This window comes from Lipotes vexillifer, unplaced genomic scaffold (genome assembly GCF_000442215.2).
Source record: "Lipotes vexillifer unplaced genomic scaffold, Lipotes_vexillifer_v1.1 scaffold194, whole genome shotgun sequence".
Taxonomy (NCBI): Eukaryota; Metazoa; Chordata; class Mammalia; order Artiodactyla; family Lipotidae; genus Lipotes; species Lipotes vexillifer.
In genome coordinates, this window is record NW_006771758.1 from 1,958,160 (window position 1) to 1,980,602 (window position 22,443).

A 22,443-nucleotide genomic window follows, 5' to 3' on the forward strand; every position below is an offset into this window, starting at 1 on the left:
TCTCTCTGATGGGAGATTCAAGAGTCTATTTTGACATTTGAGGGAAGTGGAGGGTAGGGGAGTTGGATGAAGGTGGTCAAAAGGTACACATTTCCAGTTATAAGATATATTCTGGGGATGTAATGTACAGCGTGGTGACTACAGTTAACAATACCATATTGTATATTTGAAAGTTGCTCAGAGTAGATCTTAAAAGTTCTCATCACAAGAAAAAAAATTGTAACTATGTATAGAGATGGATGTTAACTAAAATTGTATTAATCATTTTACAATATATACATAAATCATTATGTGGCACACCTTCAAATTATACAATGTTATAGGTCAATTATGTCTCACTAAAACTGGAAAAAGAAAGGAAGAAATTCAAAGCTGAGACCTGAATCTCAGGTCTCTGTTGACCTCAGGTCACCCTTGACCTTCCTTTCTCAAGGTCGTGAGCTAGGGCTGCCCTAGCTGTTGCCTGAAAGCGGGGGAAGAATTGAGGAAAATACAGAAAGCTGCTACATTTCCTTTTCTAAGATGTCATAGTACTCTAGGACAGTCCTAGTATTCTCTTTGTACACACAGAATTTACTTTAATGATTTTGTATTTCATGAATTTTTTGAAATTTAAGAAAACAAGTTGTCAATCTTTCTGGACGAATAGTACAACCTTATGCCCATAGTTAGCCTCCCACATTCTCTACAGTGTGCTCTGTTCATGACCTTGGACATGGTGAGGACAACGGAGAACTAACCAGATTCTTATTTTCGTCTTCTCAGATATGAATGTAAACTGTTTATCCAGTGCAATAGTAAACACCCTTCTAACGTATGCATGCAAATCGCCCTTTTAAAAAACTTGATTTTCCAAAAATTAGATTTTCCCCCCTTTGGGGTCAGTAGTTTATTCAGTTTCTGAAGTAAAGGTGATCTATGTGACACCAAAAACTCCCAGATTAGTTCATTAGATTTTAAAATAGCTTTTGAAGCCTAATTTAGAAAACTTGAAATTCTCCTCTTTTAAGTGTACAAATCAGTGATTTTTATCAAAATCACAGAGTTGTATAACCATCACCAGAATATAATTTTAGAATATTGCATCACTCCCAAAAGACACCTCAGTACCATTTGCACCCCTGCCACACTAATATGACTTCTCTATGGATTTGCCTATTCTAGAAATTTCATGTAAATGAAATCATATAATATGTGGTCTCTTATGACTGGATTCTTACTCTTAGCATCTTGTTTACAAGATTCATCAAGTTGTAGCATGTATCAGTACTTCATTCCTTTTTATGGCTGCATAATATTCCATTGTATGGATTACACCACATTTTGTTTATCTATTCATCAATTGCTAGGCATTGGGGTTGTTTCAACCTTTGGCTGTTGTGAATAATGAATTTGTGTCTGGCTTCTTCTACTCAGCATCATGTTTGTGATATTCATCCATGTATTACATGTACCATCACTTGTCTTCAAAATTTCTCCCCTTTTGCCAAATATCGAAGCTTTTGCTCTTGCCTCACTGAAATGTGATGGGTTAAGTTCAAGACAGGAAGAAACGAAACTTTAGCCGAGGCAGACATTATCTACATATGTAGCTTATTCTAAAGGGAAGAAACATAGACCAAAAAGATCCCAAGTCTATCAACTATCTGTGAAGAAGGGAGTGGTAATGTCTCTTCTATTTAATTAAGAATATTTTGTTGTTGTTATTCTTTCAAAGAAACCATTATTATTTTTTTTTAATTTGTGATTAGAGAGGGGCCCAACTGTTAACAAAAGTAAACTGATCCACAGACATCAGACAAAGGAGAGGTAAAGTTTTCGGTCAGCTCTGCCGAGGACGGGAGGCTGGCAGAGCTCTTCCTCCATCGTCGTTTCTCTAGGTGGCATTCAGTGCTGGTGACAGGAAACTCTGGTTTAGGGCTGAGGCAGAGCAGGGTTCTGAGGAAAAGGAGGCATCCGGCATGTGCCTTATCACCTACTTCCTGCAAGGGGCTCAGAGGAAGTCACAACCACCAAGAACGGTGGAGTCTAAAGGGTCTCTGCTCCTGTCATTGCCATGCATAGGGGCACTAATCAGTGCAATGCAGCCAGGGTAGGGCGGGGAGGGGGCTTGTTCCCACGCGATATAGTCAGGGTCTCACTTTAGCTTTTACTATTTTATCTAGAAAAATAAAGAGGTAACAATAGAAAAAAAAATCATGCCAAGGGGGTAAAATACACGGATGGGAAGTATAGAGATGGGAGAATAGAACTTAACTCATATATTCCCTTACTGTGTGTGCGTGCATGTGTGTATGTGTGCATGTGTGTGTGTGTGTGTGTGTGTGTGTGTGTCTATGAAGAAGCATCCCTGCTCTAGTCAAGGCTATGCCACTGATTTACACTCAGTTTACTCCCCTGTAGCACAAAGGGGATGGACCAGATGTTCTTTAAAAGGAATTCTAACTCAGTCTATAATTCTGTCAATACAGGTGTTTCCTGATTAAATGTAGGAGCTTCAGTTTTCTCAGTTGTAAAATGACTTTTGCAAGATGGTTGGGAGAATTAAAGTGCATAAAACAGTTCCTGGAATATAATACCAGAACAAGGACTATCGGGACTATCGTTAGATGTTATTATCACATGCTATGGTATACCATCTGTTAGAAGTATTAATGCCATTGTCTGCTTTCATCTGAGACATGTTGACTGTTAGGAATTTACTCCTTTCTTTCTGTCCATATGATTTGAAGGGCACCTTACAGAAGATAATCTTGCTACACAGGGTAGGTTATTGTGAAAAAGATGGACTGATAACTTATAGCTTGTTCACACTGCATTATAATTTAAGAGTGTCTCTGACAGACAGCCACTCTTCATTCTGGAGGTGGTTCATTTCTTTTCTTGAAAAAATCCTGGTATGGAGTCAGTACTGTATCTTTAATAACATCTTAGAATCATGGAAATATGATAAACCGATGTCTTAGATAAGGCTTCTGCCCAAAATTCAGGCCACCCAACATATGCAATGCTGTAAAGTATAGAGTACCTGCTTGCAAGGAATTCACCCTCTACCTAAATGTGTTACGACAGAAGAGAGACTGCTGACGTCCGAGGCTGAGTGAAAACAAAGCCACTGGAGATGTCATGACGTTGTACCACAAGGGTTCAAAGGTGTGGAAAAACCACATTCCACAGCTTGTGGCAGGGAAAGCATGAGTGGCTTCTTAGAGGAGGTGCTATTCGAAGAATTGATAGGACACAATAGGAGATATTTTCTGTGGTTCCCAAACTTGGGTGAGACCCAGAATCACCTGGGTACCACTTCCTAAGGTTCTGACTGGTGAGGGCTGGAGTACTGGAGTCTGTACCTTTTAAAAGCTCCCCAATGATGCTCATGATTAGCCAGCTTCTCCTACAGCATATTTGTTAATTTAAAAACACTTCTTAAGCATTTGCTGTATTCATTCACTCAATAAATATTCATTGAGCAACTACGTTATCATAGGTACAGTTCTGGGGTCCTATGTACAGCAGGAACAAGGTAAAGGGTTTATATTCTAGTGGAGAAATATGCATGGGGCAGTATATCAGGAGATTTCATTAATAAAAATAAAATAAATCCATTCTTGGTCAATAATAATGAATCAATCAATCTTTTAAGGGTCCTATAATTGTTAGATAAGGAGACACTAAATTCACCCCTGAAACAATTCAGCTGATGTTTCAAAATTCATACAATATAGGGACCCACTGAAGTTTGCCCTTATATTACCTAAGGAGGCAAAGAGGATCTGGTGAAGTTGTCTAGAATATTAATAAGGAGGAATGTTTCAGCTGCCCTAGCAAGCAGAATGTATTTGTGCCTCCAAAGAACTGCTGTAAAATAGAAATCATCTTTTACTAATCGTTAATGTGGGCTGTTTTAGGTGCTCCATGGGCCATACTTGATTAACCAATGTGGGACTGAAAATAACAAAACTGCATTTGTTTAAACTCAGTATAATTCTTATATAATTATAAGTTCTTTTTGGTTAATTTAATAATTTACTATGTTATCCAGTAACATAGGTGCTGAGTGGGGCACATATGCATCACAAGTTTGACTTGAAATAATATAGATTCCCACAAACTAACCCTGGAGAGTCTGATTCTGTAGGTCTGGGCTGGGGTCTGGGAGTCTGTAGTTTTAAAAGTTTCCCAGTGATTCTAATGTGTGATATTGGGAACCACAGGAAATAATTAAGTGTGGAGTCGGGGTGGAACCAAGGAGAAACCAGAGTCTAGTAATGACTCAGCTTAATTCCTCTTCCTCCATGAAATCTTTCTAATTCTTCTAGAATATTCTCAGAACTCTGAGGCCACGAAAGCCTGCTGCATATGCTCAGTTTTTCTGAGATTATCCTCTGTTTCTTCAGAGTTTGTCTTGTTTCTCAATAGAGTCTAAAGCTTATTGAGATCAAAGACCCTGTCTCAAGTATCTCTATGCGCTTAGATCTGTGCTCAGCAGCATGCTAAGGTATGTGAGTTTATACTGAGAAATCCTAATAAATGAAATGGTGCAGACGTCATAAAGGCAACAGATGCTGATTGAGACGGCTGACATCATACAGACTGCCTGTTTTGCATCTGGCACTGGTAAGCACAAATAGTCTTTTGGAAAATCCACAAACAACTGGACTTGCCCTCTTTGATGAGAACAAAACTGCCCAAGGGCAGAGCATCTCACCTTGTCCTCTTTGCCAGCTGCCTGCTCACCGGCAACTTAACCAAAGGAGAAAAAGTTCACTGCTCCAAAATATGACTGTGGGCTCTCCGCCCGTCTCCATTTCCTCTTATAGAAATTATATGTTTGCTTTTGATAGAATGAATCAATCTATCAACAGTTTCCCTTGTGCAAAAGTAAATGGTATATTAATCAACTATATGCCTTTAGATTATTCTTTGACAATATTCATCATCCCTCCACCTTCCCATCACAGACTTTCATTCCCTACCTGATATCTTCCCAGGTGTCCTTCCCTAAGCTCACCTCTAGCCACTGTCCAAACTGGTAATGCTTACCGGTTTGGGTGATCAACTGTCCCAGTTTGTCTGGGACTGAGGTGTGGGGGCTCTGGGGCCTTAGGACTCTCAGTTTTAAAACTGGAACAGTTCCAGGCAAACCAGGATGAGTTGGTCACTCCAGCTTCAGTTTAAGATTCTTAAAGATAGGAAATACCTTCAAACCATAACTGGGAAATGGCAGGAACATGAAATGGCAGGAACAGGGCTAACATTTTGGCACAGAGAGACCGATGCCTCCATCAACCCAGGCCTACCCTTTACTGGTCTCACTGGTGAGGCTTGGGTTGGGCGCGGGTCATTAACATCATTTGAATATTAGATTCACCTGGAGAGATTTTCCTCTAAATTACGAATGCCTGGACCCTACCCACTAGAGGTTTTCTTCTTTTTTAACATCTTTATTGGAGTATAATTGCTTTACTATGGTGTGTTAGTTTCTGCTGTATAACAAAGTGAATCAGCTATACATATACATATATCCCCATATCCCCTCCCTCTTGCGTCTCCCTCCCACCCTCCCTATCCCACCCCTCTAGCCCACTAGAGATTTTGATTTAATGAATCTGGGCTGGTATTTTGAAAATGTTTCCCAGGTGATTTTAATGTGCAGACAGGCCTGCGAACCACTGCTCTAAGCAAATACGCTGATAAATTGATTGATTTCCCTGTAGAAAGCTTTCTCTCAATACCTGCATGCGTTGGGTTTCTCTGCAAGGGCCCTAAATGTGCAATTTTCCGTGCTACTTTAAGTGTGGTGTATGGATGGGTGCCAGTTAGCAAATTGTTACTAAAAATTGAGAGTAAGCATTGAGAATCTTTTTATAGCAATCAGAGAAATTTTATGTCTAATGAATCTAATACTCATAAAAAATTGGACTTGCATTTTTTATGTCTTTGCTTCTTATTTTTGCTTTTTATTTTTTCTGATAATTCATTTTTATTGTATTTTACAAAATGTAAGTCTGTGACAGATTGGGAATTAAAAACCAACCACAAAAAGTAGTCCATCACCACAGGTACTTTGAAAGGCACTGTTTTAGAATCACAAATGATCTTCTGATCCAGGAAGAGAAGGTTTTACCTTGCGTGCCAGTCAATTGATGGCAGCTTCCTGGAGCACTGTGTTGAGAAGGATCCCAAAGCCATGAACTCTGATCAACTGTTTTGGCCACAGGGCCAGGAGCAGAGAGTGGCAGTATGAGTCTGGGGAATTGTCATCCCTGATTCAGCCCAGTACTCCTCTTGTACTCATTGAGAAACTGAGGCCCAGAAGGAAGAGATGTTTCCGAAGTCACACACTGAGTTGGAGCCAGAGCAGTGGCCAGGACCCATTACTTTCCTCACCACACCCTGCCTTCTCTCCCTTAATCCTGACACCCTTGTGTAAGCTCAGTCCTGCTCCCGACACCGTGTGGCTCTCAAGAAGAACGGTTGCGTGAAAAATAAGTTAAAACAAGTGGTGTATTTCCTCTATATCCACACACAGCCCAACCAGGCGGAATCTGAGGCACAGGCACTCCTGACCCAGCCAGAGACGCAGGCAAGGAAGACCAGCACCACAGCTCCCCAGGGCCAGCCATCACGGCCCGAAAGACCACCCACGGAAGCTGTGGTCACGGTCACACGTGAATACCAAGGACTTTGATCCTCTCCAGGTTTCTTATACTGGTGTATGCTAACCCTGTGAACCCCCAGAATGCTTTTACCAGACATGGACACCACTGTTAATCCAATATGTCAACTCGCTGCATTAGCACAAACCACAGCATGGCTGAAAAAAAGTAACACAATTCATTTTATTTGAAGTTAAAAGACAGTTTAAGGAGACTTACTGTGTCCAAAAGAAGTTTCTCAGCTTTGTCTCGGCTGATACTCTTATTGTACCACCTGAAAGCAGGAAAAAGTCATAGATCAATGACATTTTTAAAAACTTCATTATTTACTTACGAAAGATAATTAATGCCGAAAGTCTTTTGTTCTTTTTGTTTCTACCAATGCTTTCAAACTCAAAAGCAAAAGCATGAACCATTTCCAGGTAATAAAATGTTTAATTGGAACAAATGAATCAGAATTGGTGAAATGTTGATAATTGTTGAAGCTGGGTTTGGGGTAAATGGAGGTTCATTATATTTTTCTCTCTACTTTTGTGCATGTTGGAAATTTTCCACATTAAAATTTTAGAAAACATTTATCTTCTGCTCTATTTTGTAAGTCAGTGGGTGGTTATTAGCAGGATGATGCTAGGGCAGCTATAAAAATTTAATATAAATTTGAAAGTGTAGCAAATATCCTTTTAAAACAATTGCAGTATTTTCCTCTGTAAGACTGGTTTTCAAGATCTTCTGCAAAATAATTACATTTTTTTTTCCCAGCTGCACAAAAGCTCCTGCACAAATGGCATTGACAGTGTCTCATAAGGCTAGTTTATCTTTGTAAAAAATGCAAATGTAGAAAATCCTTAAGCATTCCTGTTATTCCTTGTCAAGGGAATGCTAAATTTATTTGCTGAAAAAACTAAAATATTTTAATGGATGTAATCTGCTAAAAGTAAGGTAAACATTCACATATTTTCTACTCTTACAAAGCGAACTAAGCTGAGATTGAGCTTCAAAGTTGGTTTAAAAGGAAAATGTGTCACAGGGTTCATGTGATGACACGATATTGTTTAATTTTGTGTTTCTGATTTTATCATAGAGCTGTTTTAATTTCTTAAAGATTTCTGGCTAATTTTCTCAGGATAAGTGTCTCATTTCTTCTCTGGAGAAGTTTTAAAATCAAATTTTCTATAAGCAATTTGAATAATAGATTAAATGTATAAATAAAAAAAGAAAGTAAAGATACCTCTTGATTTTTGCTACCGAAGAATGGATCTTAAACTGAAATAATTCATGTCAGACACCTTTAGGAACCAATGCAGTGTGAAGGAATGATTTGGATAATGGGGAAAAGCAAATCTAAGTACACTATGGGTTCAATGTCATTTTTAATAGCTTGATTTCATTAACATATATAGTGCCGAAAGCTCTTCTTCATACATCTGAGCATTTGAAACTAGCAGTCCAGCTCCTTGCCTGGCTGGCCATTTATCTGTATGTGTGGCATATCGTACTCAAGCAAGCAACAACAGATGACACGTAACATAAATGCAGTGTAGTATCATTCTTGGAATTTTAATGACTGATGACGCTAAACTAGAATTATCCAAGTTATACAGAGATGCTAACTGACTTTTCATAAAGTTTCCATTAAAACAGCCTCGATATGAACTTTGGCTTCCTGAGTATGCCCTGATTAGTCTCTTTTGCATCAGCTGTAGCTAGGCTGACATCATATCTCTGGTCAGTGGACTCTATCAAAGTTTGCTGCAGGGAAAGCTCCAGCCATACTCTGGTCAGAGAACATTAAGACTGCAAAGAATATTTAGCTTATGTGTAGCTCACCTATCATGTGTCAGAAAGTGTTATCAGCAGGTTATGGGACTTGCCCAAGGTCAATAATGAGCTAGTAAGGCATAGCCAGAATGTGAACGCAGCCATTCTGGCTCCAGAGTCCATGCTCTTATCACCACCATAAACAGCCTGCAACTATCATATACCAGGGACTTAAGGAAAAACATTACCAGGCTCCCTCCCTCCCCCCAGAAAATCCTAGTTTGCTATGCTGTAGCCCCCAACTCCACATCTTTCAGGGGTTAAACCTGTCAGATACAGTTCTTACGATCTGCAAACTCCTATAAGGAACGTAATCTTCGCACTATTTATCATGTGCATGTTCTCACATGGGTCCTTCTTTCCTTATCTATATTTCAATCCAAAAATTAAATGTGTAACATATAAGTTTGAAAGAGAAATGAAATGGAGTGAAATAATTTATATTCTTTTACTACCCCTACTCCCTGTATCTTCTAAAGTAGAGGTCTTCAAACTGGAGCATGTTCAAACAGGAGCATTATTTTTATAATTTTGTTGTCTGGTGAAAAAACAACTAAAAAGTGGTAAAAAAAAAGAATGTGAGTGATTTTTTACGGTTGAAGTTTTTCAGTGTTGTTAACACTTGAACCATATCCTGGCCTCCCTGTCCACTTATTAGGTTAGAGGAGATAGAATGATCATCAGTTAACAATCAGTTGTGGAAATTAATAAGCCCAGGGGGAGAGAAGTTCTGGGTGGGGAAGCAACACCACTTACCAAACTTGTTTGGTTATTTGAGAGTAGCCACGAATAAGGGAATTAGTGGATTCATCTGAGCTTTTTAAAAAAAAATTGTTCTAAATTAATTGGATTTACAATGTTGTGTTAGTTTCTGCTGTACAGCAAAGTGAGTCAGTCATACATATACATATATCTACTCTCTTCTAGACTCCATTCCCATATAGGTCATTGTAGAGCACCAAATAGAGTTCCCTGCACTATACAGTAGGTTCTTATTAGTTATCTTTTATATATAATAGTGTGTATATGTCAACCCCCAATCTCCCAATTTATACCACACTTTCCCCTTGGTAACCATAAGTTTTCTACATCTGTGACTCAATTTCTGTCCTGTAAATAAGTTCATTTGTGCCATTATTTTAGATTCCATATAAGAGTGATATCATACGATATTTCTTTCTCTGTCTGACTTACTTCACTTCATCTGAGCTTTTGAACACATGCAACTGGATGGTACTTTCCAACTCAGTGGGCTCTTAGAACTTATTTAGTTGAAGCCTGGCAAATATGCTTCATCTTACATGTCAGCTCTGATCAGTTAGTACTGGCTTCCTGGAGCTGTGTGTTGCAAAGATAGAGGCCAGTCTGAGCTCAGGGAGTAAGAATGTCACTATCTAAGAGTGATGTCTGCCCTGAGTTCAGGCACAGGGAGGGAACGTCAGCAAGAGTGCCACGATTCGCTTTCCTTCATCTTACCTGACCCTTCAGTTTAAAGGCAAAGGGATCTGAGATCCAACCTGGTGAAGAAACTTGCCCAAAGTCATGTCCCCAAACCATGGCAGGGGACCTGAAGCCAATCAACTTACCAACCCATGATCATGTTCCCGGGGTACAATTTTGAGTTCTTATGCAGATATCTAGACAATGTTAAGTTCAAGGAAAAAAGTAATCATATTGGGCCTTTTTTTTTTTTTTTTTGGTATACCCAGATATAATAACCAACTATCTAGATGCTTGTTTATGAGTCATTTAATTCTCTAGCTATGATTCCATATCTGAAATGCAAACTGACAGAGTGCAGAATAAATAGAGTTCACAGACTGTTTTGTTTGTATGCTGTAGTGTTTCATTTTAAAAGTGACTTAAAATATCTTCAAGAGGGGGAATATACCATTTTTTTTGCCCCAAGCTCCATCATTCCCTATGGGCTTTTACTCTGTTGGAAGTTTGAATGTGCCCCTTCTATCATAAATGAAGAAATTCTGATTAAAAGTAAAAAACCAAAACAAAAAGAAAACTTCCCAGCCTAGTGATCATTTGAAATAAATACCTATTTTTTTCTAAAGATGTTGACTGTAAAATAACAAAAGAATTTTATTTTTTAAGCATATCTCATATATTTCATTACAGCTTGAGTATTTTTGGAAGTGATGACTTCTGTTAGCTGAGGGAGGGGCTTCTCTTACCTACTTGATCAAAATGAATCCCAGGTTGAGAGTCTCTTCAGAAAATGATAGTTCTTCACTATAGAATCTATTAGAATTTCAGCAACAAATAACTTGACCACATTTGAACTAATAAGAACACAACTGAGTTAATAGTAGGTTTCATTAGCTATCATTCTTCAACCCTGGTATCTTAAGCTTGATAAATACTTAAAATTTTATCTTTAAATGATTTTGAACTTATAGAAAAGTTGTAAAATACTGTAAAAGAACTCCCACATATAGATGAACCAATTGTTGATATTTTACACATTTGCTTTACCATTCTGTCCAGATAGATAGAGAGATAGGTAGATAGATATAGATAAATAGATTTTTTGAGCCATTTGAGAATAGACTTTTACCCCTAAGTACTTCAGTATGTATTTCTAATAAGTAGAATATACACTTGTATAACCATAGTACAATTACCAAAATCATGAAATTTAACATTGATACAATACTATTACCTAATTTTAGACCTTATTCAAATTTCATCGGTAGTCTCAATAATATATTTTGTAACTTTTTTTGTTTTGCTTTTTTATGGTTCAAGATTGATCCGGGATTACTGGTGCATTCAGTTACCCCATCTCTTCAGTTTTTTAACGTGGACCAATTTCTCAGCCTTTCATGTCGTTCATGGTATTAACATTTTTGTAGAGCACAGGGCAATTATTTTGTAGACTATCCTCAGTTTGGATTTGTCTATTATTTCCTCATGAATAATTCAGGTTATGCATGTTTGGGCAGGAATATCACAGAAGTGATGTTGTGTCCTTCTCAGTGTATCACATCAGGAGATGCACGGTGTCTGCTTGCCCCATTATTGACGAGAACTTGGATCATTTAGTTAAGATGGGATCTACCAGATATTTCCTCTTTGTTATTAGTAAGTGGTTTGTGAGAAGATACTTTGAAACTATGTAAATATCAAACCTTTCACCACCTATTTGTGACACTCATTGATGATTTTTGCCTGAATCAGCTGGTACTTTGAGTTATAAAATGGTGATTTTTAAACTTTATCATTCCTTCTACATTCATTAGTTGGCATTTTGCTGCAAGAAAGAGCTTTTTTCCCTTCTTTCCCATTGATTTATTTACTTACTTATCTATCAAGCTATTTTCTTATTATTGATTTTTTTATTTTACTCAGTGGATTATAGTCCCTTACTGTCATTATTTATTTTGATACTCAAATTATCCCAGATTTAGTCACAAGGAGCATTTTTAAGCTGACTTCTGTGATCATTCAATATGTTCACATTATTTAACAAAAAAATATTTGGGGGTACTTCTTTACTTTTTGATGCATCAAAATGTTCCAGTTCCATCGTTGTTCTTTCCCTGCCCCGACTCTGAATCCCCAAGCCATTTCTCCAAAAAGTCCTAGTTCTTTTTAGTGGGAAGTGTTATTTAAAAACCAAGATCTGAGTGTACACATGGCTACTGTAGTATTATTGTTTCTGGGCCTTCCAGCAGCTGAGCTAGGAAATACATGTACATGGTGAGTACGCTGTACTCTACACTTGAATTTTATTAAACATTAAGTAATTCCATTAAAATTATATCCATGTGGGGCTTTACTGGTGGCACAGTGATTAAGAATCCGCCTGCCAATGCAGGGGACACAGATGCAAGCCCTGGGCCAGGAAGATCCCACATGCCGCGGAGCAACTAAGCCCATGCACCACAACTACTGAGCCTGCACTCTAGAGCCCATGAGACACAACTACTGAAGCCCGTGTGCCTAGAGCCTGTGCTCCACAATAGGAAAAGCCACTGCAGTGAGGAGCCTGCGCACTGCAATGAGGAGCGGCCCCCGCTCGCCGCAACTAGAGAAAGCCTGCACAGCAACGAAGACCCAGCACAGCAAAAAATAAATTAAAAAAAAAACAAAAAACTGGGCTTCCCTGGTGGCGCAGTGGTTGGGAGTCTGCCTGCCGATGCAGGGGACACGGGTTCATGCCCCGGTCCGGGAATATCCCACATGCCGCGGAGCGGCTGGGCCCGTGAGCCATGGCCGCTGGGCCTGCGTGTCCGGAGCCTGTGCTCCGCAGCGGCAGAGGCCGCAACAGTGAGAGGCCCGCGTACTGCAGAAAAATAAAAATAAAAATAAAAATTATATCCATGTGAGCTCTTCTTTTAAATGCCATCTTGAAATAAACAACACAAGCTAAGCAGATATTTAATACCTATATTTTTGTCTGCTATCTTGGTATTGGAAGTATTGCATTAAACCATGTTTTAAGTCAGTTTGTATTTGATCCAGTGTTCATAGTGTTTTTTCCTTCTCAAGTAAGATAAATATTCCTGGGATTCCCAGAAGAACCTTTTCCTTTGACCACAGTTATGTGCAGGCATCTGAAAATCATCCCTTAGATTAAAGGGGAGATGAGAACACATACCCTCCCCCTTCTATTTAAAGTGACCCTCGGGATTTCCCTGGTGGTCCAGGGGTAAAGAATCCACCTTACAATGCAGGGGATGCGGGTTCGATCCCTGGTCAGGGAACTAAGATCCCACATGCTGCAGGGGCAACTAAGCCCATGCACCACAACTACTGGGCTCATGCGCCTCAACTAGAGAGCCTGCGGGCCGCAAACAACAGAGCCCAAGCACTCTGGAACCCGTGCACCACAACTACAGAGCCCATGTGCCCTGGAGCCTGTGCGCCACAACTAGAGAGAGAAAAAAAACCCGCACGCCACAACTAGAGAGAAGCCTGCACACTGCAACGTAAGATCCTGCATGCCGCAACTAAGACCCGATGCAGCCAAAAATAAATAAATAAAATAAAGTGACCCTTGGGCTTCCCAGGTGGCACAGTGGTTAAGAATCCTCCTGCCAATGTAGAGGACACAGGTTCGATCCCTGGCAGGGGTAGATCCCACATGCCGCGGGGCAACTAAGCCCATGCGCCACAACTACTGAGCCTATGCTCTAGAGCCTGCGAGCCACAACTACTGAGCCTGCCCACCACAACTACTGAAGCCCGCATGCCTAGAGCCCATGCTCCACAGCAAGAGAAGCCACTGCAATGTGAAGCCCGCGCACTGCAACGAAGAGTAGCTCCCACTCGCCATCACTACAGAAAGCCTGTGTGCAGCAATGAAGACCCAACGCAGCCAAAATAAATAAATAAAAATACCTTTCTAATAAAAAAGAAAATAAATAAAGTGACCCTCAACTGTTTACTTAGGGATCAGAGTATGGGGGGAGAAGAAAGCAGGCCAAGAAGAGAAAATGTCTGGTATTTTATTAATCAACCAATAATTCACTCCTAATGTAAGAGGACTCCTTAGCACCATACTTTTGGAAAACAAATAAAATATCTTACTCGTAGGTTTCCAGGTTATTTGGAGACTTTTCCACCAGATAACTGCTTGGTACGTATCCTTCATGCCTGTTAAAAGGGAAATTAGTGTTTAGATTAATGTAGAACTAATTTCACATCTCCATTTCATAGGTTTAATCAACCAAAAGTCATTTAAAGATGAAGTCTCATGTTATTTAGCATTCGGGATAAGACATTTTAAAATTTTCAAAAAAAAGAATTGCTAAAAATAACAACCTGCTATCTGTTAAAGGCTATGTAGATTTTACCACTAAAATATGAATCATAATAAATAAGAAGTGGTTACTTTAATAGCTCTGCTTGCTAATCTCTTCATTGTGAAATTTCCTCTGGAAATTTCCTCTGGAAAAAAGATTAATGTTCAGTCTCTATTTTCTATTAGGAAACATTTGTATGTGTGTGTAATAATCAGTATTTTTTCCGCTTTAGTGCTAGTGTTTTACAGTCGGGAAACCAAAATAAATAAAACATAAAGAATTACTTTCCAACCACATGTGAGAACTTGTGAGATTTTAATTCAAGGCCTCCCTAATATTTTTTGTTAAATGAGCTCCTTCAAACATAAATGGTAAAACATGAGAAAAAAGGATAAAATCATGCTGGATTTGGGGTTGGGGGTTTCTTTTGAGCAGGAATAAATTGTGTATAAACAAAGGCATATGGATTAAGAGACTAATAAGAACATCAAAAGACCTTACACCTGTGTGTAGCTTTGTACTTTTCAAAACACTATCGCATTTAATACTGCAAGGTGAGAACAGTGTCTCCTTCACTCTCTAGGCCTCTGACTCTGTACCTGTAAAATGAAGGACCTAAACTACATCATATGTAAAATCCCTCCACACCCTGCAATCTATAAAAAGATGTCTCATAACTTCTTGCTGTTTACTCTATCACCTGTTTTAATTTTTGTATAAGGCCATTTTGTAATCTAGTGACTTATGTTTTTTTGTTTTGTTTTGTTTTTTAAGGTTTTTTTTGATGTGGACCATTTTTAAAGTCTTTATTGAATTTGTTACAATATTGCTTCTGTTTTATGTTTTGGTTTTTCGGCCACTAGGCACGTGGGATCTTAGCTCCCTGACCAGGGATCGAACCTGCACCCCCTGAATTGGAAGGCGAAGTCTTAACCACTGAACCGCCAGGGAAGTCCCTAGTGATTTACGTTTAATGGAGAATGTGTAATCTATTTCACAGAATTGTTCTGAGAAGTGAAGAAATCAAGAATGGTGATGTCAAATATGGGATATCTCATATCTTGTACCCATGGCTGACCTGACCTTGCTAGTCAATTATGGCATGCTTTCTTTGGAGAACTGAACACCCAGCCTCAGAATCATTCTTAACCCAGTGCTCAAGGCAGTCAGTGCCAACTGATGGGAGTCAACTTATTCTCAAGTTTGCTATTTCTTTTATGTCTTTCTTTTGGCACTCCTTTTAATTATGTCTGTTTTTGCCACACCATGTGTTTACAATTATATTAGTAGGTCAAATACTGTTTTCACTTTCACGTAGAATGACTGTCAGCCAAAGCTGGGTTATCTACAAAATGATGATAATTCTCTTCACCTCTGTGTAGGTATAGACTTGACAAAGCCCTTTCACTTTCTTCATCTCACTGATTTTCTCAACACTCTGAGATGGAAAGCTGATATTATCATCTGCATTTTACAGATAAGGAAATGGATTCACAGAAGTTCAGTGACTTTTCCAAAGTCCTGTACAACAAAAGCAGCTGATACTCAAGTCCAAGTCTCCTTTTTCCCCATCTTGTGTACTTCCTGCTTCACCAGGCTATTACAAAGCAAACTGGGGAAATTCCCATATGCCCGATTGGCCTCTGGGGTGTCCTCTTCGGTGGCCTTTGAAGTGCAGAGTTGAGCCTTTCCACAGGCCAATGAACAAAGGGTAAACTGTCATTTGGGGAAGTGAGACGTAGGAGAAGAAATTTCCTGGCACATTAGTTGTGCTAAAGAAATGTCAGTTGATTGAAGGGATGAATTTCTGAGTAAGTTCCTCTGGTGTTTGTAGAGCCAGGCAGTCTTGGACTTGTTTCTGCTACGGGCCTCCCCATAACAGACAAAGAGAAGGTAATGTGACTGGTCCTGTTTGTTTCCCCCAGTCAACTAGAGAGAGAGGTTCCAGATGAGGGGCTTTGGCGTCTGTTCTCAGCTAGCAAGAGACACTGCCTCCAAGATCACAGTTTTGATCTAATCTTGTTTTATACCTCTCCCTCACTTCCCCTGCAGTGGAGTTGATAACGCTACTTAAAGAGACGGTGCCTTGAAAATGTAAGTTTTGATATATATGAAAAGTAAAGCCTTAACTCTAAAGATATTTGTGTACCTCTTTGTTTTTACTCAACAACTGGTCCTTTTTTTTTTTGGTTAAGTTTAATGATACCCAGTGTTGGCACTCGAATACCCTGTTGGTGGGAATTTGGCAAAATTTTTGAGGGATTTATCTTTCAAAATTAAGACTTCACATAGTCTGACTCACCAGTTCCATAGTTAGAAATGTGAGATACATATTTTTTCCCAAAGAAAAAAATATTTTTTCAAAAAAATTTTTTCAAAAATATATAAATTTCAAAAGATACACGAGCATGAGCAATACAAGATCTTCACTGAGCAAACTGGAAACTAAATGTCCCACTACAAAATATTGTCTAAATATTTATAATGCAAGCATACATTCTAAAACTATACAATTATTTAAAGAATAAGGTAGATTTGTATGTGCTGATATGAAAGTATCTCTAAGATATATCATTAAAGGTTAAAAGCAAGGTGAAGACCAGAATGGACCACCTTAGTGCAAGTGAAAAAAGGATGCATTTGTATACATATAACTTTTTTCCTTAGGATGCACAAGTAACTTAATAATGAATACTTTTAGGACTGATGTGTGGGCAAATGGAGGGTGGCTTATTTTTATGTATATTTCTCGCTATTGTTAGTTTTTTTTTTTTTTATAAAGCATTGACATAGGCTATCCAGATGTTGCAATGATGGAGTGTTTTCTTTTTCTTTTTAAAATATTTTGAAACTAATAATAACCTCACACTTTGAAAATGTTTAAACCCTTAATATTAATCTAGAAAAATGTTAATTGCAGTGTGGTTAATATTTGCAAAATATTAGAAACAACCTAAGCATCCAAGAAGGGAATTTGCTAAATTATGGCACACTTTTATGTTGGATTTAGGCAATCACTGAAATCATCTTCTGGAGATGATTCTGGAGACTATTCCAGGGCATAGGTAAATACCTCTGATATTTAAAGGAAAAAAATAAAGCCTTATAAAGCAGTGTGAATCTGATAACTTTAAACTAAGCACTAATATCTAAGTCATATACATCCCAGAGCATTCTGAAAGTCAATAACAGTAATTTTCCTATATTTCAGATCAGAGGAGGGGTCATAAGATTTTTTTCATTCGAAAGTCCTATAGTCAGGGCAAACTGTACTTGCACAACTTTATTTTCTCCATGAATCATTCAGATGGCTAGTTCAAAGGCTGTTGGTTTAACTAAATCTTTAGTATTTTTTTCCTGATGCTTCTTAATGTAACCACCAATCTGCACCATCTGTACGCACCTTTTCTTTCCACCAAAAATAAGAGCCTCACAATGGGATGTACCTTCAACCTTACTTAAACACTCAAGAGCAATGGTGCTTTGTGGAACAAGTTGCCGTTCTCCCAAACTGTGGATGTCAGTGGAAGAACCCAGGAGATTTTTAGATGAGTTTGGAGGCTTGGAGTGCTTGATGGGATGCAGGGAGCCAGTATAGCAAGTGACTGCCTCCCAGCCACTTCTGAGAAGGGGAAAGACCCTTTTCAACTACTCCTTCCGTCCTTCCTCCTTCTGCCTCTGCTCTTCTCTCCTAACCCAGTGCCGTGGTCCTGCTGAGAGAGGTAGGACAATCGTTCCAGTATTTTCTTTGTTCCCACCTCACCTCAAAAACTGGGACAGCAACCACGAAGGTGCCTTACCCATTCCTGTCCTGAACTCTCCACCAGTGAATCTCGGAACTGTCCAGCAGGTAGTACTCCTCATTGCGTTGTAGCGTGAGTTCCTGTGGATCATTCGTTTGGTAGTCATACAAGGCAATGACCAAGGTTTCTCCAGGTTCCCGAAGTAACTGCTGGAGAAGGGACATAATAAAATCAAGCAAAGATGCAGAAAGGAGGTAAACTGTGGAACAAGGTCAGCAAGTTCCCGAGCTGTAACTTGCTCTTGGACCTATGCCAGGCCAGACACCGGTTCCTACAGTCCATTGTGGGTATATGCTGAGGCCATTTGCCTGCCTAGTTGGCTGTCTTTATGAGTTAGGCTTATGGTGCTGAATAGGACACAAAAGACATTCAATACCTGGAGTTCATTGCCTCTCCCATTCTATGTGGTAAATTCTGACTCCAGTGAATTCCCAGCGGCTGTGCTTTTCACAAAAGTCTGCTTGTTTCTTTCCTTGAACCATGTCACAATTCACAGCCTCTCTGCTAGAAGCATCACATTGCTCGCAAAGGGGATGAAGTCAACACTAAATCATTCAGTCCATATGCTTTTCTGATTTTATTTGTGGGCTTGTCCTGATCCATAGAATCATAGACTATTGGAGCTGGAGTGCCTCTGAGAGATCATTTGATCCATTCTTTTGTTTAGAATAGGGAAACTGAGGCCCAGATGGAGAAATGGATGTGGCCAAGTTTAGCAATTGAATTAGCCTTATGCTTTCTCTACTGTATCATGTGGGACCCCTTGTTCCTCTTGTGGGCTGTCTTGCCTATGTCTCTACTTTTCAGTACATTTCTTAGGAAGAGATATTGAGATGTGAAGAGGAGACTGTAAACAATCACAAGGGTTCAAGGTTGGGCACACCTGCTACAGGTTGGCAGACTTTGTGAGACAGCAAACATGGGAAGAGATTGAGATTACTGGCTAGAATGAGATTCGGTGATGGGAAATCATAAGTTCTCTGAGTACACTGAAGCAATCGGTGGCATAAACATACTGGAGATTAAAAAAAAAATTGTCATACTGATACAGTGTGTCATCCCAGCTGAGCCCAGATTGGAATTTGAAGTCAAGATTATCTGTGGAACTTGTGAGGTGATATATTGGGAACTACAGATAAGAGTTGTTGGGCCTGAGGCTTTCACCCTAAGAGCCACTGGAGGAAGGAGTTGTTCAAGGGCACCTGGAGATAAAGAAAGGATATGGTATGGTATTCATCTCCTTATAGGCCCAACTGATTAATTATTATCAAGAGAAGGGTCAGAGCAGGGCTCTCAAACCGTGTGGAACCTTTCCATAGGGGGCATTTTGGACATCTGTGGCAGTGTTTCAAAGGTCACAAAGGTTGAGGTGTGCTACTAGCATTGAATGGGAGAGGGTCAAGGATGCAAAACTCTCTGCAGCGTCCCACATCCTGTACAACTTTTTAATGTCCTGTTAGACATTCACGTGGTGAGCAGCCTGCTTACAACAATAATGTACAATAACACTCTGAGCCTAGATCCTACCTCAACCCTATGAAGTACTTGGTTTCCTAGGAGTGCAACCACCCTTTACATTGAGGGAAGATTACACTTTGTTTAGTTCAAAACTTGACCAAGAGTTGTTTGCCATTTTGGAAAATCGTATCACAGATGGTAATACTAGTTTTGAGTCACTGATACTACATTCCTGTATCAGTTGCATTGGAGCTGCCAAATCCAGCAGGATTCAAATACAGGTGCGTTTTATTTTATTATGTTGTCCAGTATAGTCATGCCCCAATATTTGTATATAAAAGCATATATGGGGACTTCCTTGGTGGCATAGTGGTTAAGAATCCACCTGCCAATGCAGGGGACACAGGTTCGATCCCTGGTCCTGGAAGATCCCACATGCTGCAGAGCAACTAAGCCCGTGTGCCACAGCTACTGAGCCCACGTGCCTAGAGCCCATGCTCTGCAACAAGAGAAGCCACTGCAATGAGAAGCCTGCGTGCCACAACGAAGAGTAGCTCCCGCTCGCCACAACTAGAGAAAGCCTGCATATAGCAACGAAGACCCAACGCAGCCAAAAATAAATAAATAAATTTATTTTAGAAAAGATCAATAAAAGTATAGCTTCTCTAGATGCCAACTCAAGATGCCATCACTCATTAGAAGACAGAACATGAGGGTGAAGGGAGAAGTGAATTCAGGTAATTCAAGATAAAAGAAATGTTACTGTGGATTTAGACGTACGGTTGAAGCTACAGCTGTGATTCCAAAAGCCCTGTGGTTGGAGTGCTAGAGCAGTATAGAGGCTTCTCCTCCAAGAAATCTGAGAAGCCAAGTGGTGGCGTCCAAGGGGAGATGGATAGGCCCTGTTTTCTGACTTTCACCTTCACTGATAGTGAAAACCAGACAGGAGCAAACCAGTCTAAGGTGCAGAAGTGCGGGTTTAGGTGAGACTGTGGGGGGAACCCCCGACAAGCCAGGGCAGGGGGATTCCGAACCATGTTTTCCAGGGTGAAGGTGAAATATTCTTTAGAAGATGAATGAAATAAAAAGGGAGAGAGCTCATTTTGTGCTACAATTTCAGTCCACTTCTTTCCTGTTGTGAGGAAGGGGGCTGACGACAAATCTGAAAGCCAGCCCGCTTTTGAGTGACGTAGAACTTCCCTTATGGGGAAACTGCCAGTCTTTGAAATGTTACCATATTGGCTGGAGGGGAAAAGCGGAGCTCATTCTTCAGGAAGAAGCATGAGGAAGCTGAATCAGTAGGTTCTAGAATAAAGGGCAATTACTCAGATGTGGATATTGGTGCTGATGTTACCATAAGTGAGGGCTTAGGTTGATCTTTCTCCTTTTTTTTTTTTTTTTGTCTTCTTGACTAAATAGCTTCCCGAGAGTTGACTTGATATCACCTAAGTCTTGTAAGTCAGTATATTAGACCGATGTGTCTCAAACTCCAGTGTGCCTCAGGATCACCTGGAAGTTTATTAAAATGCAGATTACTGGGCTCCTCCCCTAGAATTTTGCATGTAGTAAGTCTGGGGTGGGGCCTGAGAATTTGCGTGTCTAACAAGCTCCCAGGTGATGCTGATGCTGCTGGTCCATGGACCACACTTTGAGAACCACCACTCGAGTTCAAGACCACCACACCAGAAACTGCATCCTACTAGCCTGGCTACTAAGTTACTGAATGGCTTTGGGAGAACCTCTCATGGGACTTGCTTTCCCAAGCTTTCACTCATGGGACTTGCTTTCCCAAGCTTTCACACGAGAATAAAACTATAACCCTCTGAAGTGGCTAGAGAAGATAGTGAGTTTCGAAATAGCTGGTAAAAGTGTGGATGTGCTTTGAAGAATAAAAGGTATTCTCAGGGGCTTCCCTGGTGGCGCAGTGGTTGAGAATCTGCCTGCCAATGCAGGGGACACGGGTTTGAGCCCTGGTCTGGGAGGATCCCACATGCCATGGAGCAACTGGGCCCGTGAGCCACAATTACTGAGCCTGCGCGTCTGGAGCCTGTGCTCCGCAACAACGGAGGCCGCGATAGTGAGAGGCCTGCGCACCGCGATGAAGAGTGACCCCCACTTGCCACAACTAGAGAAAGACCTCGCACAGAAACGAAGACCCAACACAGCCATAAATAAATAAATAAATAAATACGTTGTGTATTATTTAAAAAAAAAAAGGTATTCTCAGATGTATGCTTCCAAAATGATTGTATGTCAAAGGGTGGGGTAAATACACATTTTATATAGCTGTGAGCTGTTATTATGCCCCAACCTAGTCAGGTGCCTGGCTGCACAGTTTTTACCAATAAGTGTTTGCCGAGTGAAGGCAGTGGGGTGAAGATCTGGTGGCTTTTACCTGGACACACCCACGAGACAATTCAGGCCCGAGAAACCCATGGTGTTGAGTTCAGCTGCATCACCACAAATCTGCTGCATCTGCCCGGCATTTGAGAAACCTGGGCAGTTGGGAAACACCAGAGCTGTAGCCCGAGGCGCCGCCAGCCCACCGCGCCCGGACCTCGTGCTCTCACTCACCCTGTTGTCTTCAGGAGTAGGAGGAAGAGGCTTCTTTGAAGCTGAAATGAGAAAAACAGAAAAAGAAAATGAGCATGGGGCTTCCCTGGTGGTGCAGTGGTTGAGAGTCCGCCTGCCGATGCAGGAGACACGGGTTCGTGTCCCGGTCTGGGAAGATCCCACATGCCGCGGAGCGGCTGGGCCCGTGAGCCATGGCAGCTGAGCCTGGGTGTCCGGAGCCTGTGCTCCGCAACGGGAGAGGCCACAACAGTGAGAGGCCCGCGTACCGCAAAAAAAAAAAAAAAAAAGAAAGAAAATGAGCATGAAACCGAATGTGCCCAACTAAAGGTGAGCGGCAGGGGGCTTTTCAGAGAAAAGGGGCCCCAAAGA

At 40.4% G+C, this 22,443-nt stretch overlaps 1 protein-coding gene across 1 annotated transcript in view; it reads right to left on the reverse strand.

The window, feature by feature from the left end:
• The window catches only part of ITK (IL2 inducible T cell kinase), a 67,798-nt gene that overhangs the window by 16,466 nt on the left and 28,889 nt on the right, over nt 1-22,443 (reverse strand). Inside the window, exons 5-8 of the mRNA XM_007447127.1 lie at nt 22,075-22,115; nt 18,040-18,191; nt 14,025-14,090; nt 6,879-6,933 (exon numbers count right to left, since the gene is read on the reverse strand). Coding sequence (XP_007447189.1) covers nt 6,879-6,933; nt 14,025-14,090; nt 18,040-18,191; nt 22,075-22,115 — 314 coding nt within the window. The remainder of the gene's footprint in view (nt 1-6,878; nt 6,934-14,024; nt 14,091-18,039; nt 18,192-22,074; nt 22,116-22,443) is intronic.